Raw genomic sequence first — 13,626 nt, 5'->3', positions numbered from 1 at the left:
GAAAAAGGCTATCTCTTTACAGAATTCTAGAGCATTCAGACCTGTTTAAATTCTTTTACTGTTTTCATATATGTTCATTTTGTTATTAACATTTGAGCATTTCTGACAGGGAAAAATATTAATTTCTTTTTTTTTTCCCATGCTTTCCTTATTTCTCTCTAGAGAAGTAATATGATAGTCACCTTTCTAGCCAATGTTTACATCTTATTAGCCTATAATTTAAAACCACTTGAAGCAAATAGTCAACTTCAGAATTGATTTACTATGACACTGACATGTTGGATTTGCACTATGCAATGTAGTAGCATACCTGGAAGTCTCCATCATCTTTGGTACAAGAGAGCCAAGACTGGCATTGTGTAAACTTCTAAGTCCAGAAACGAACTTGTAAAAGAGTCTTGCTCTCTGCTGGTTCTGCTGGGAGACTGAAAGTTTTTGCAGTTCCTGAAGAGCTTTCAGAACACTATCCTCTTGCTTGGGAAATTTTGCATCTGTACTTTCCAGTGCAAGTCCTTTCTCTTCCAGTTCATCTAGCAATTAGAAAAGCTATATTTGATATCTTTATCAAGGCGGTATGCTAGTGTTTATCCTCTGACATATGTTTAGTATAAATGTAATCTCTATAGGTTACTTTATATGATACCAGTTGAAGTTAATAGTTGAACAGTTTCTAAAAATAGTAGAATGGAATTTAAATGTAATTGTCCCAAAAGTATAATGGTACCTATTTGTATAAATCTTAAATTTTTCCTGAAGATGATTCCCTAAATACTTTTTATATTTAACAGGGTTTGATTTTCTAACTTTTAACAGGAATAGGAGACTCCACAGCCTCTCTGGGCAGCCTGTTCCAGGACTCTGTCACCCTCCCAGAAAAAAGTTCTTCCTCATATGGAGATGGAACTTCCTGTGTATATTTATACCCCATTACCCCTTGTCCTGTCACTAGCCACCACTAAGAAGAGTTTAGCTTAAAAAATACAACAAAAATGTTGTTTCAGAAACAAAGGTGTAGCAATCATGAGTCACTCAGATTTGGTAGCTGAAGCCAAAAATTGAGGAGCAAAATTATGACTAACAAAGAATGTGTTGTTAAGCCTATTTCCAAAAAGATTATTTTTCAAGATATCTAGAAAATATATAAAGATTAATTGGAAAAAAATATATAAAGACCAATTTAATTAAAAATGAATAAATTAATTAAAAAAAGAAAAAATAAAACTTTTTTCCCCAATTCCCTCCCAATGTTTTCTGGCTACATTTATTGAATTTCATTAAAAATGTGAATTGTTTTGTTCCCCTCATATACATTTTCAATTGCGTAATTGTTCAAAAATATGTTGTCTCTGTATTTTCATTTGATATTTATTCAAAACTGCAGAGGTACCTCCATCAAAATTTCTATTATTGATCTTAGGGGTATCTTCAAGCTTTAATGTCTGGTTGACTTCTGTCATCACTCCGTAGCGATTTCTAGTAAACAAAGAAAAATACAGTCCTTTAGTTGACTCTAAATGTTTAGCTGAGTCCAATCTTTTGAGACATCTTGCCATGCCTCCATAAGAACAAAGGGACTATGTGGGATTTAAGTCAGACTTTGATAGATTACTATTCAAAATGAATATATACATAGAAAAGATAACAATAAGTAGTGTGCAACCTACTTGTATGAGGAAGGCAAAAACAGGTGTTTTTCACTGCAGACAGCATCTCTTATATGCCTTTTCTTTGCATCAATATTGTAATGACAGAATTGTGTGCTCCTCAGAAGGGTAGATAATGGAATGTTCTATAAAATAAAGTTTTTGGCAGTCATTTTGTTGAGTATATGTAACAAACCTTTTTAAACGCTGTCATAGTTTTACTTTAATATTGACAATTATACCACATTGTGGTATAAATGTGGTGCCTAGCTGGAATCATTTTTATACCCAAATAAAACTGTGCCAGTAACTTTGTTTTTATCTCTCTTCAGAAGCAAGAATCCCACTGAAATTTTTCCTCAATCTTCAGTGAGGTGTTTGCCTTAGTAGTTACTTCATGATGGATCTCCTGCTGTCTATGAGAAAGGACTTATTCATTTAAATTAATTTGTAATTTTTAGTAATTCATGCCCCTCATAGCAGCTGATGTTCTTTATAGTTTCACTCTGATTACTGCAACAAACTGTAAAAGCAACAGAAATTACAAAGTGTGATTTCCAATGGATTTGTATCTTGTGATCGACTGACTTTGAACTGAGGTAAATTAAGGCTATAGCTTGTGCTTAGCTATTAGAGATCCACATGGAAGATGCACATGCCTTAACTGAAGCAAAAGCATCATCTGAAATCTATGCCTTAATAGATGCAGACATCTATCAACCCATGAAATCAAGGTTCATCTCTGTGAGTTCTTTGGTGCTCAACAAAAGCGAAGCACGTTGCCTTGATCATCCATTTATCTGCTCACTTTCAAAAAACTTGCATCAAATAAATATTTTGGAGACTTCACTAAATGTGGCTGAATAAGTTGCAGTCTGAACATGCCTCAGAAACTGGGATTTGTCAAACCACTTAGATCAGGACATTTAAACCTATTTATTTCCTCTATAATGCATAAATATCAGGGTTCTGGTGGACTACTTGGTTTACATAAAATAAATAGAAAAGTTGAAAAATTTCACCCAAAAACAAAGTATGTGATCTAATAAAGTATTATACTTTAGCATGTACTAACTAAATAGTACTAACACTGACATTGAAACTGGTCTATGAAAAGTTCCCCTCTAAAAGTAACTTAAAGAAATTCATGAGAAGATTAAAGGTCAATAAACTCTTTTTCTCTGTATTAGTTCTTCTCCATTGACTGACACCAAGACTACATTCCGTTCTTACATAAGGATGCAGAAGATCTATTGAAGCCCCAAATTAGTAATTGTATATCATTTTAAGTGGGTAAAGAATGTTGTATCTTAGAATTTTTACAGGTATACTTACCAGTCCCTTTACAATGGCGATGGGGCTGACATAATCTCTGATGGGACTGAAGTTTTCACAGACTTTCAGGTCCCTGTTAATTGAAATATCTTCAGCAACATTTCCTTTCCTAGATTTGAATTCAACTTCACTATCGCACTTTCCATATACAGTGTCCTGGAAATAAGGAAGAAATTAGTATCCTTGTTCATGATGTCAAGCATTATTTTGGTCAAAAATGCACCCTTTCGCATTTGAATTTCTAAGTCTTTTGAATATGATGTTTGGGAGAAAGCCTACTAAGTGTGGTTTGTTCCCTTTGCTGAAGAAAGAAAATGAATGCTTCTAAAAGCACTTACCATGGATATTGTTTTTACATTTTCTACTGTTTCTGTTGGCACAAGGAGAGCTGAAATGATCCCTCTCTTGAGATTCAGGACATTCAGAGGTTCATCCTTCTCGGGATACAGCTTGACATTGTTTCCATCTTGAATGTTAAATTTTAGCTCATGCCTGACCAAAAAAAGGCCTAGTATTAGTATGAAACCATATTAAACTCACCAGTGAAGAGTATGATATCAATTAAGTGCTACTATAGCTAAAGCATCATGTTTATCTTGGTCTGTTATTATTTACTATTCATTGTTATTTTACTAGTATTAAGCACTGCTACTATAAAGTAGGTCTTTCCCAGCAAAAATCCTGGCCAAGGACATTCTGATACCACCAGCCTGTGTCATCTGGGGCAAGTAAATATCAAAAGCAATGGCTGGAAGTTGAAGTTGCACAAATTCAGAGAGGAGATAAGTCATTTTTTAGAAAGAGGTAATTATTAACTACTGCAATAGACTACAAAAGGATGGGGGGATTTTGTCTGGTTGAAACTTCTAAATAAAACTTTGATTGTTTTCCCGAATTCATATTTTAACACTGTCTCAAATTATGTTGAGATTTTACAGTTTGTGAAACACAAGAGCAACTGGGCAGGAAAGCATACTGAAACCAGTATAAAGGTGCATGAGTAAAACATGCACAGACAGGGTGAAGCATGGGTTGGGTAGAGGGAGTAGTGGCAGTAAGTTACGAAAGCAGATAAGTAAGGAAAAGATAAGTTGTAGAGGTCATTAAAGATCATGATAGGACTGGACTTCAGCCTCAAATGCCTTTCTATTGCACAGTCTTTGTACTAAGTCAGCAATGGAAAGCAATCTTAAAAAGGCTGAAGACAGTCATTCGAGAATTTGCTTACATGAAAGAACATTCCATATGCAATAGTCTTTCAGGGGACTATACAGTAGTTTCACCTATAATTTCTTGGTCATTTATATCGGCCTAATTTATATTACGGAGAGTCCTGTTCTAGAACTGTCTTACAAACCTGCCATCTTAATACCAAAATGTGTTCTAAATTCAGGACAACATAGGCAGGCCAGATTGCAACATCACAACCTCCTTAAATTTAATGCTACAAGTATCAATAATGGCTGTCTGGCTTACTTGGACATAGCATTTGCAAAGTCCTCAGAGTTCTTTGACTTTTTTAGCATGGCCCTTCCTTCAGCGTCAACTCCGAATGTCTCCCTCAGGGAGCAATGCATTGTCCTCAGGATGAAGTGGCATAGCTGTGGTACCTCCAGTTCAACCTGAAAACAGAAATACGATGTGTTTATCCTTTTCACATTATCATGTTTCCAGGATCAATCAGTCCATGTCTTAAAAATAGTCTTCCCTGAGTTTGTGAAGTGTCGGAGTCATGCTGACACCAGCTCTTGGGAAAGATTCCAAAGTTCTCTAAGCAGCTCTAAGCTTAGCTCTAAGGTAAGGTAACTTTAGGGAGAAAACAGTTACTTGCTTTGCTAAGGGTATGAGATATGCAAACAAGTAATCTAGATTCTGGATCTTCATAGTACTAGAAGATCCCTATACCCTATATGAAAACTTGAGTAGTATGTAGATTTATGACTCTGTTCGAATAGTGTGTGCTAAAAAACAAACAAACAAACAAACAAACAAACACTGCAGTTACTCCATTAAAAAAAATGTTGAAGTTTTGAGGAAGGTTGAAGGAGATAGATTGTGACAGGTACACACAATAGTCAGCCCCAATCCCGCCTTGACAGTCATCACCAATGAGCTATGAAGCAGTCTTGATGGATTCAATGAGCTGTCTCTGTTCAATCTCTTGAACTGTTCGATTGGCACTGTTATTTGGTAGACTCTTCCTGAGTGCCAAGTGAGGCTGAAACATCAGATCTTGCCTCTTGTACCCTTAAAAGTTAGGTAAGTATTAAATGCATTAATTCATGTACTGGCATGAAGACTTCCGCCACTTTCAGTGTCTCCTGTTTATAAAAGCAAGGGCTTAGTCTTCAGGCCTCTCGAATTCCAAGGAATGGTCCTGGTGGAGAAAATACTGAATAGCACTCCCTGTTTGCCAGCTCCAACATTATTAGGTCAACAGTCCCAGTGAGTTGTGTTTACTCCTTTTTCCTTACCTTGCAGGTGATCTTTGAACCACTCCGAGAATCCGCTGTTCCGGTGATTCCATTTGATGTTTCTGCTTCATATGAGTAAACGTATTTCTTGAGGTGTTTAAATCTGGTTGCATCTTCTGCGATTAGAAAAGCAGGTGTGTTTTAATGACTTCTGTAGGATATGCCTCTGTAGATCCTCACAAAACGTCCTTAGCTAATGTTGTTTGACTCAAATGAATGCACATATAAAGGAAGTGTGAGAACTATCCTAATTGTTTTAGGAGAATGTATTAGGAGAAGACCTGACAATATTACCCCATCTGGCCTTAAAATCATGCCTCAATAAAATTAATTACAAAAGCGTAAATGAGAAAACATAAGACATGGATATTTAGTATACCTGTTTTCAAAATAACTACATTGCTTATTAATTGAGCCAAACAAATGGTAGTTTTTAAATTGCAAATAAATGATTCACTTCAGCTCAGACTATTGCATCATAATTCAAACAAATACCAAGGAGTAGATTTATCTAAGTCACATGGCTAAAACTGAAAACAAATAAGCATAGAAAGGGACAGAACTTCAAAATCAGCATTGCTCTTCATCATTTCACCCAAATCTACAGAATATCAGCCTGTTCCTGTCTTTCCTGAAATATCATCTACTACAGTGAATTCACTCAATGCATCTGTGAATTTCACTAAATCTGAGGACAGGAATTTTATTTATATAAAGAGATACAGAACAAGGTAAAATTACTAAGTTCTAAAGTAAGAATAAGCCAGGAGGAGGTATTTGTTGAGCCGTCTCTCTTACGATTAAAGGAAGGCTCAAAACTCAAAACGTTTTTTTCTCAAAGGGATGAATTTTGCCTGTACTTAATCTGCATCTGCTGCCTGCAGAGGCAATTGAGCTATAACAGTAAATCATACAAGCATGAATAAATGTGGTAATAGGACCATAAGGAAAAGAATAATTTTGCTCAGCACTAGATAGAGGAAAACAGGATCCTTGATGTCTGGAACATCTAATGCATATCAAACAACATCCTCAAGTAAAATTCACTCCCATTATGTTTACAGGCATCATTTTAAACTGAAAGAAAGATCAGGTATTTTAAGTGATTGTGTTAGAGCAGTTTAGCTGTTACACATCCAGAAGTTAAGGCCGTCTCTGCCCGGACTGAGCAACTCTCTGGGAATGTGTCACTACTGGGATGCTGGAGTGAACAAGCACTTTCTTACGTCGCTCCTGTGCGGTTATCTGTGACCATCTGAACATATTTGAATCTTGATACACTTTTACAGAAAATAAAGGTGAAATCATCTTGGTGTAAGCCCACATTTCCTATTACTTCCTCTGAACTTTTTGCTATCCTGAATTATGCCATTATTTAACTGTGCATTCTCAGAAATTTTTAGAACACCAATATCTACAATGATAAAACTAAATGGTTGATTATTGCTTGATTTGTTGCTTTTTAACAGAAATCAATGGTAAGGGAATAGGTAAGTGGTAAAAACTGGAAATGCAAATACCAAATAATTTGTTGTATTAAAAATACACAAGAAATTTGCAGAGAAGCACAGAAAACTCCTTTTTGTTGGTTTCAGTTGAAATAAACTGGATTGCCTGGAGATGGTGCTAAAGTATCCAACAAGGAAAAATAGTCTGAATATCGTAAGGGCCAAAGAACGAAACAACTTATCTGATACTTTGACCCTAGGATAGAACATTCTGTGTCTAACCAAGCAAGTCATCTTCAGTTTATTATAAAGACGGGGTATAATGTCAGCATTTCCTGAGTCTCAACTAGTTTTAATAAATTGCTGTTGAGTTGATCATTTATTCTACAGATATTTAGTTAGATATCGAAGTGCAATTGTGCGTGTTTAGCAGCCACTGTGAAGGCCAAAGCAAAAGTGAGACTCAGCCTAAGGTAAAGTGAAATGAACATAACCTCATTGCTCAAGCTTCAGATCTGATAAATAGGGATTTCCACAGTAAGGAATTTGCACCTGAAAGGGCATATAAAGAAATCAATAAAACAATAAAATGCAGTTTCTGTTTCTTAAAGGGAGCTTTTTAGAAGTTTTCAACACAATCTCAACTTTTCAAATATGAAGAAGCTCCTGAAATCCTGCATCATGCTTTATAGATTATTCATTTTCTAAAATAAATGGCAGTAAAAATTTCAGAATACTGCCGTCACTTTTGTTTTGACAATTTTAGAGGAAGAGATGTATGGAAAGGGAAAATTAAAGCTCTGAAATATATTCAGTTAATATATAAACATAGATAACAAAAGCATATGCAACAAATCACTTACTTGAACAGCCGAGGTTTCCACTTTCAGGTGTTTCTTCTTCTGTAAAGAATAAAAACAAAAATTAAAAACTGTGTAAGCAGTTTATAGCTATAAAGAAAAGACCATAGAAATAGAATTGTTCATGCTGCATTTTCAGTGTAAAACCTTACCAATTTTTACTAGCACACTGGTGTAAAAGATGAAGCTCCTATTAACATCGATGGTACAGAGTCAAGACTAAAGGGAGTTATTGTAGTTGCTTTGATATTGTGAACTAGTAGTTCAGAGTAGGATATTGAGATCTTGGAATTGAACTACTTGGATTCAAATTGAGAAGGAAGAGCTTCTGTGTTAACAGATTTTTTTAAAGTCCTGTGATGCATGGAATAAAATGTTTATAAATGATAGGCACAAAATGTAGACAGATGGAATACACTGTACAACACAGCTGGCTTACTTTAAAAATTCTAGTCTATTTGAACACATAGAAATACTGCATAATGGGTGAATGGCTATATTTTGCTTTCTGTGCACTGGTAAAATGACAATTTTGATGAGTAATAAGACAATGTTATGCTATTAAAGCTTCCTTGGATTTTTTCAGGCAGACAACATAGAAGAAATGGGAATTAGCAAGAGACAGATAAAAAACATTAATCAGTGTTCATAATAAAGACAAATATTTATTTGTTGAATCTTTTGTTTAAAATAATGAATATGCTATTTCTGACAATCAGTTTGAATATTGAGAATATTCAAATATTATAGAGGAATAGAGGAGGAATATAGAGGAATATTCCTCTACTCCTGAGGAAAAAAACACTGTTTGGAAGCTCATTCAAGTTAAAAGGAACAGCAATCGTACGCTCCAACTTTTGCTCCATTTGTTTAGTTCCCACGCGATTATCTATTTTGAATATAAAATAATAATTATCTAGTCAATATATTGCAACCATTCGATGGTATGTCAAGCATGTGGAACATCACACGAACTTTTCAGACTTTCAGACTTTCTTAGTCTAAATCTTTCAGATTTTCTAAGTTTCCATACTGGAAATTTTTCTTATTACTCAATATAACAACACTTATAATAATGGTTAGAAATAAATGCATCCCATAAAATAGTGTAATATCAGTTCACTCAATAAAAGTACATTCATTCAACAAAGGGGTGTTTATAATGGATTTGATCTGCATATAAAACCAGTCATTTGTTCAGATCTGTATAATCGGCCCCAGAGCGATTTTCCCCCTTAAGGTTCCTTACATAACACTGTAATGAATTCTAAAAATCCTGGGAAGCAAGAAGGTATCTCGCAATCCACTAAATGAGAATGATCCAGGCTACATCTTTTCTGAGTTTAAAAAAAAAAAAAAAAAAAAAACCTCTGCTGGCCCTCTACTTCTACTACTGATGACTATCTCCATTTAATATATAATTGTATTTCAAATGTCATTACTAGCTGCGAAATGCTTTTTATTTTACTATTCTTATTTTTCTACAGTTTCCACAGAATAGGTTAGCAAAAGCTGGAGTAATTCTGAACTGTAAACCATGCTGTCTCCATGGAAGTGAAAAGGATAACACCACAGAAAAACAATCAGGCAAATATAAATTATGAGAACACCTTATAAATTTCAAAATGCATTAAAACTAATGCAAAGATACTATTCAACACTTGCAGTCCTGCACGGGGATCCTTCTATGATTGCAGTCCTAGAAAGAGAAGAGATGACATCTTTCTATACATCTTTCATATCATTCTCTGATATCTTCCCGGATTGGATGGTCCCTGTCCGGCTCATTTTTGCATTCTTACTGTTTTATTGGGTTCAGGAAAAAAAAAATCCTTGTCATAAAAGCCGGTACTTACGTGTGAGAGCATCACTGCTGAGCAGCAGCAAGAGCAGCAAGAGCTGCGCAGGGCCCATGGTGAGCCCTGAACCCTCTTGCTGCTCTCCTCTCTTCGGGTAGAATGAGCCTTCTGACTTGGACCTACATTTATATAGTCTGTGGCAAGCAGCTGAGGCAAACGGTTTAGAAAGCTCAGAGCAAATTGCTAAAGGTCCAAAGGTGAGAGTCCCGGATCCTCACTGTGTTCCAGACTGAGGCTCTGCTTTGGTTGCTGGGAGTCCCTGAAGGCAAAAGCCTGAGCATACACCAAAGAAAAGTTGTCCTTCCAGATCATTGTGTTTTTGTTGATGTGGTTTTGTTTTTAATTTAACAATTTTTAAAAGCAAAGTGCCTCAGCTGGAGCCCAAAAATCTATCCAAATACACTTCCCACACTTCCATAGGAATATTTACAAAGTACAAATTATAAATCATGTCTGGAAGAAGTGATCACTGCAGTATGATGTCAGTTTAAAGGCTGAGAAGTTTAAAGGGTATACACATTGAGAAAATGATTCTTTTAGATTTCATTTTCTTGCTTGCTAATAACAGCAAAAATAAGGAAGATAAAATTTATCCAAAGAAACGAAGACAAGCTTAATGAACAAATGAAAAATCTTTTTATGAATATACAAACTGTAAAAAAACACTGATTTTACGTCATGAGAAATTCCAGTATGAATTACATCTTAACTCATGTCTATCAATGGTAACTGGAGTAAAAACATTGACTCTGGAAATAGTTAATGAAAATCAAATTTAATGAAAAAAGAAGTTCTTAATTTTCACATATCTGATCAAAATAAAATGTTATGACATTCCCAAATCAAAGTATTTCTACTTAGCTGGTTGAAACGAACATTACATTTTGGCTTAGCTAGATTGTAATTTCTGTTTCTTTGAGATGTCACCACGCATCCTTGCAGCTATCTTTCATATATCTTATTTCTTCATCACCCTTTCTCTCTGGGACTTCATGGTGAGGTTACACTTTCCAGGATGCATTAGGACCACATAACTTCTGAGTAGCATCAGTTCAACCAAATGGAAAGCACTGATGTAGCATGCGATCTACTTTCCAGTAAGGACCTATTTGCTTCATTATAGTTCAGATCTTGCCTGATAACATTAGTTAAAGAATATTCCACTTCACAGAGATTTTTTACAGATCTTTTTTTCTTTCTGCAATGCATAAATATTAGGGGCACTGTAAAACAAGCGTATTTTACATTTTTCCCATTCTGTTTCTGTCCTTGGCTGGCACCACATTACAGAGATGATGTATATTAACAAGTGATTATTTTTTACTTTTGATAGGTAACAGTGATTTTACTTTGTAATGCGATATTACCCAGTAAAAGGCTGTACAATAATATCTTTTTTTTTTTTTGCTCATGACATTTGATCCCCCTCTGTATTCAGATATCAATAGTTTTTCACTATTATCTAATATATTTTTTTAATTTATGCATTGAAGATATAAAAAGCTTTGGAATGAGCAGCATTCAGAGATTTATTAGTTATTTCTAAATTTTGCCCATGTTCGCTCACTGCCTTCAGGTGATTACCCAGCCTCAAACTGAGGCTGACTGTTTGCATTAATATGGTATTGTATAGACATAAATAGATTATGGAAATCATGACTCATTTCCAAAGCATACAAGTAACATGGGTGTAGTACACTATTGTGACAGATTTCTATTGCTGCATTGCATAGTCAAGGGCCAGTAGTTTTTTTCACAACAGGTGCCACAGAATCCTGTATCTATTCAGTCATTATTCAGCTTTATCCAGTCACTAAGGAATTCCCATTCTCAAGGAATTCTCAGTTCACTGGAATTAGTCACATGCAGCTAGACAATATAAAGTTTGTATATTTCAACTATTTCTGTGAAACTGTCAGTATTGACCTCAGAACACACTTCATCTTCCAAACAAGTATGTTTTAAATCATATCCCAGTGTCATTCTTTGTTTCTCCACTTAGCTTTTGGCCATCACACCTTCCTCTGGCTTTGCACTCTATATGACAAAGAGAGGTAGATGGATATCATGCAGATCTGAAAACAGAAAGGATGTCAGACACATCAAACTTACTTAAGAATGACGTGTTTGATGACAACACAGACATTACATCAACTCCAAAAGGCAACCTATTCCCTGGTGCTCTATGTCTCTACTGGGTACAGACCTGATCTAAAATCCATTTACCTCAATGGGATTTCTCCAACTGCCTTTGAATGAAACCATGTGCGGTGAGTCCTGATTCTTGCTGATTCTTTATCATTGAGAATATACCTTTTTTTCTTAAGTACACAAGACTTGAAAATAGGGATAGTTTTGTTTGTGTCTTGGTACCCACTACTAAGGTAGCATTATGAAGCACTAGGTATTGCTAGATACCAGTAAGTTTGTTCACCATTTCCTTTAAAATGTTTAATGATTAATGTTAAAATGATCAAAAATAATGATGACATTATATTTAGAAAGGAAGTGGTCCTGGACATTTCCTTTTTTTTTTTTTTTTTTTCTTAAGAGAACACAGTAAGTTCAACATGGCCTTTATTTACCGTATATATGGGTGGTCTTGATGGCCTCTACAGTTTTACTACTCATTGACCTCTTTTTTTCTTTACAGTACAAATCTCCATTATGTGTCTCAATAATGTTTTTCCTTCTGTTGTATTTAAGGATGGTCATTTGAGTACCTTTAAGCAGAAAACCCACCTAATACTGAAACTTGAAATTAAGTCAATAAACTAATAAAAACTTGGTAAAAGGATTGTGCTTGGAATTTGTGTGTTAGTAATATTGTGCATTAACACATTATTTTTTGTAAGGGATTATTTTTAAGAGTTGTTCTGGCTTTCACAGTGTTCTAGGAACAACTTATTCTATCAATTTGTAATCTGTCTTCAGACTTTGTTTCTTTCTACTTTTGTCCAATGTCCCATGGAGGCAATCTGCAATACTAAATCACATGTCTGAAACTGTCCCCCCAGCTTTCCTACACTGCTCACGTCCAGAGAGGGAACTGGTGCTGTTTTGGCGATGTCAATGGCTTATATTCAGTTTTGCTAATGTTGATACAAATACAAAAGAAAAATCATTAAACTTTCTTCAGTTATGTTTTAATATCATGGTCTTTGTTGAAATCCGACCCCCCCCCCCCCCCTATTTGTTTATGAAATGAATCGACATTGGCCTGATTGAATATTTCCACAGTACTGTTAAAAAGGGGATGTGGTAACACCTTCACTGGATACATCTGTCAGCAATTTAGCCTGGTGCTTATTGCTGCATTGTTTCAGGACTGCAGCCTCTTCCATTAACTCATCCAGATTCTTTATTGAATTTTACATCTCCTTTTCACTCCACGCCTTTTGCTAGGTAGCAGTAAGACTACTTATTAAAGCAATTAGACAAGCTATTGAATTTCTTATATTCCAAAGAGTCCTTGTGGGCCTTCATTTAAATATCTCCTTTCTCTCCCTTTCTTCCTTTCTTCCTCTTCCTCCTCCTTCCCTCTCCCTTTCTTTGTCTTGTCTTCCTTATCTTTTCTTCCAGAGCAAATATGCTGGTAATCGTCTCACTCAGCTTTATGTGCAAACTTCTTTCCTGAGAAGTACCCACTACATGGTGTTCACTTTATTATTATTATTATTATTATTCATTCAGGTCAAGGCCAGTACTTCTGGTTCTTTGGGAGAAACTTGGAAACATTGGCCTTACTCTTCTACTGTATTTCCCAAATCACAGTGTCATCTGTTCAGGTCTTAACATGTCCCTCATCAGAGAAAAATGGTTGTATTTTCTGGCAAAACACCTATGGTGCTAACTATAACCCAAATGGCAATTGGAGGAAAACGTGTCTCCCAAAGGAGGTGTTGGAGGTGCATAAACATCTCCTCTGTTTGTCTAAGAATAGCTGCCAGAAGCCTGCTGAGGCATCAAGAGTAGAAAAATATTTGGCATAAGCCATCTCCTCCAGA

The 13,626-nt window shown here is 35.4% G+C and overlaps 1 protein-coding gene across 1 annotated transcript in view; it reads right to left on the bottom strand.

The window, feature by feature from the left end:
- Positions 1-9,704, bottom strand: part of APOB (apolipoprotein B) — a 36,114-nt gene extending 26,410 nt beyond the window's left edge. The window contains exons 1-9 of the mRNA XM_088520137.1: positions 9,617-9,704; positions 7,764-7,802; positions 5,453-5,568; positions 4,455-4,600; positions 3,317-3,470; positions 2,979-3,134; positions 1,665-1,789; positions 1,388-1,473; positions 311-530 (exon numbers count right to left, since the gene is read on the bottom strand). Coding sequence (XP_088376263.1) covers positions 311-530; positions 1,388-1,473; positions 1,665-1,789; positions 2,979-3,134; positions 3,317-3,470; positions 4,455-4,600; positions 5,453-5,568; positions 7,764-7,802; positions 9,617-9,674 — 1,100 coding nt within the window. The 5' untranslated portion in view covers positions 9,675-9,704. The remainder of the gene's footprint in view (positions 1-310; positions 531-1,387; positions 1,474-1,664; positions 1,790-2,978; positions 3,135-3,316; positions 3,471-4,454; positions 4,601-5,452; positions 5,569-7,763; positions 7,803-9,616) is intronic.
- Between the last annotated feature and the right edge of the window lie 3,922 nt (positions 9,705-13,626).

Source organism: Tinamus guttatus, unplaced genomic scaffold (genome assembly GCF_059628265.1).
Source record: "Tinamus guttatus ecotype Peru unplaced genomic scaffold, ASM5962826v1 Tinamus_guttatus_pri_ptg000080l, whole genome shotgun sequence".
Lineage (NCBI taxonomy): Eukaryota > Metazoa > Chordata > Aves > Tinamiformes > Tinamidae > Tinamus > Tinamus guttatus.
Note: the sequence above shows the minus strand (reverse complement) of the source record. Positions and strands in the feature narration are given on the sequence as shown.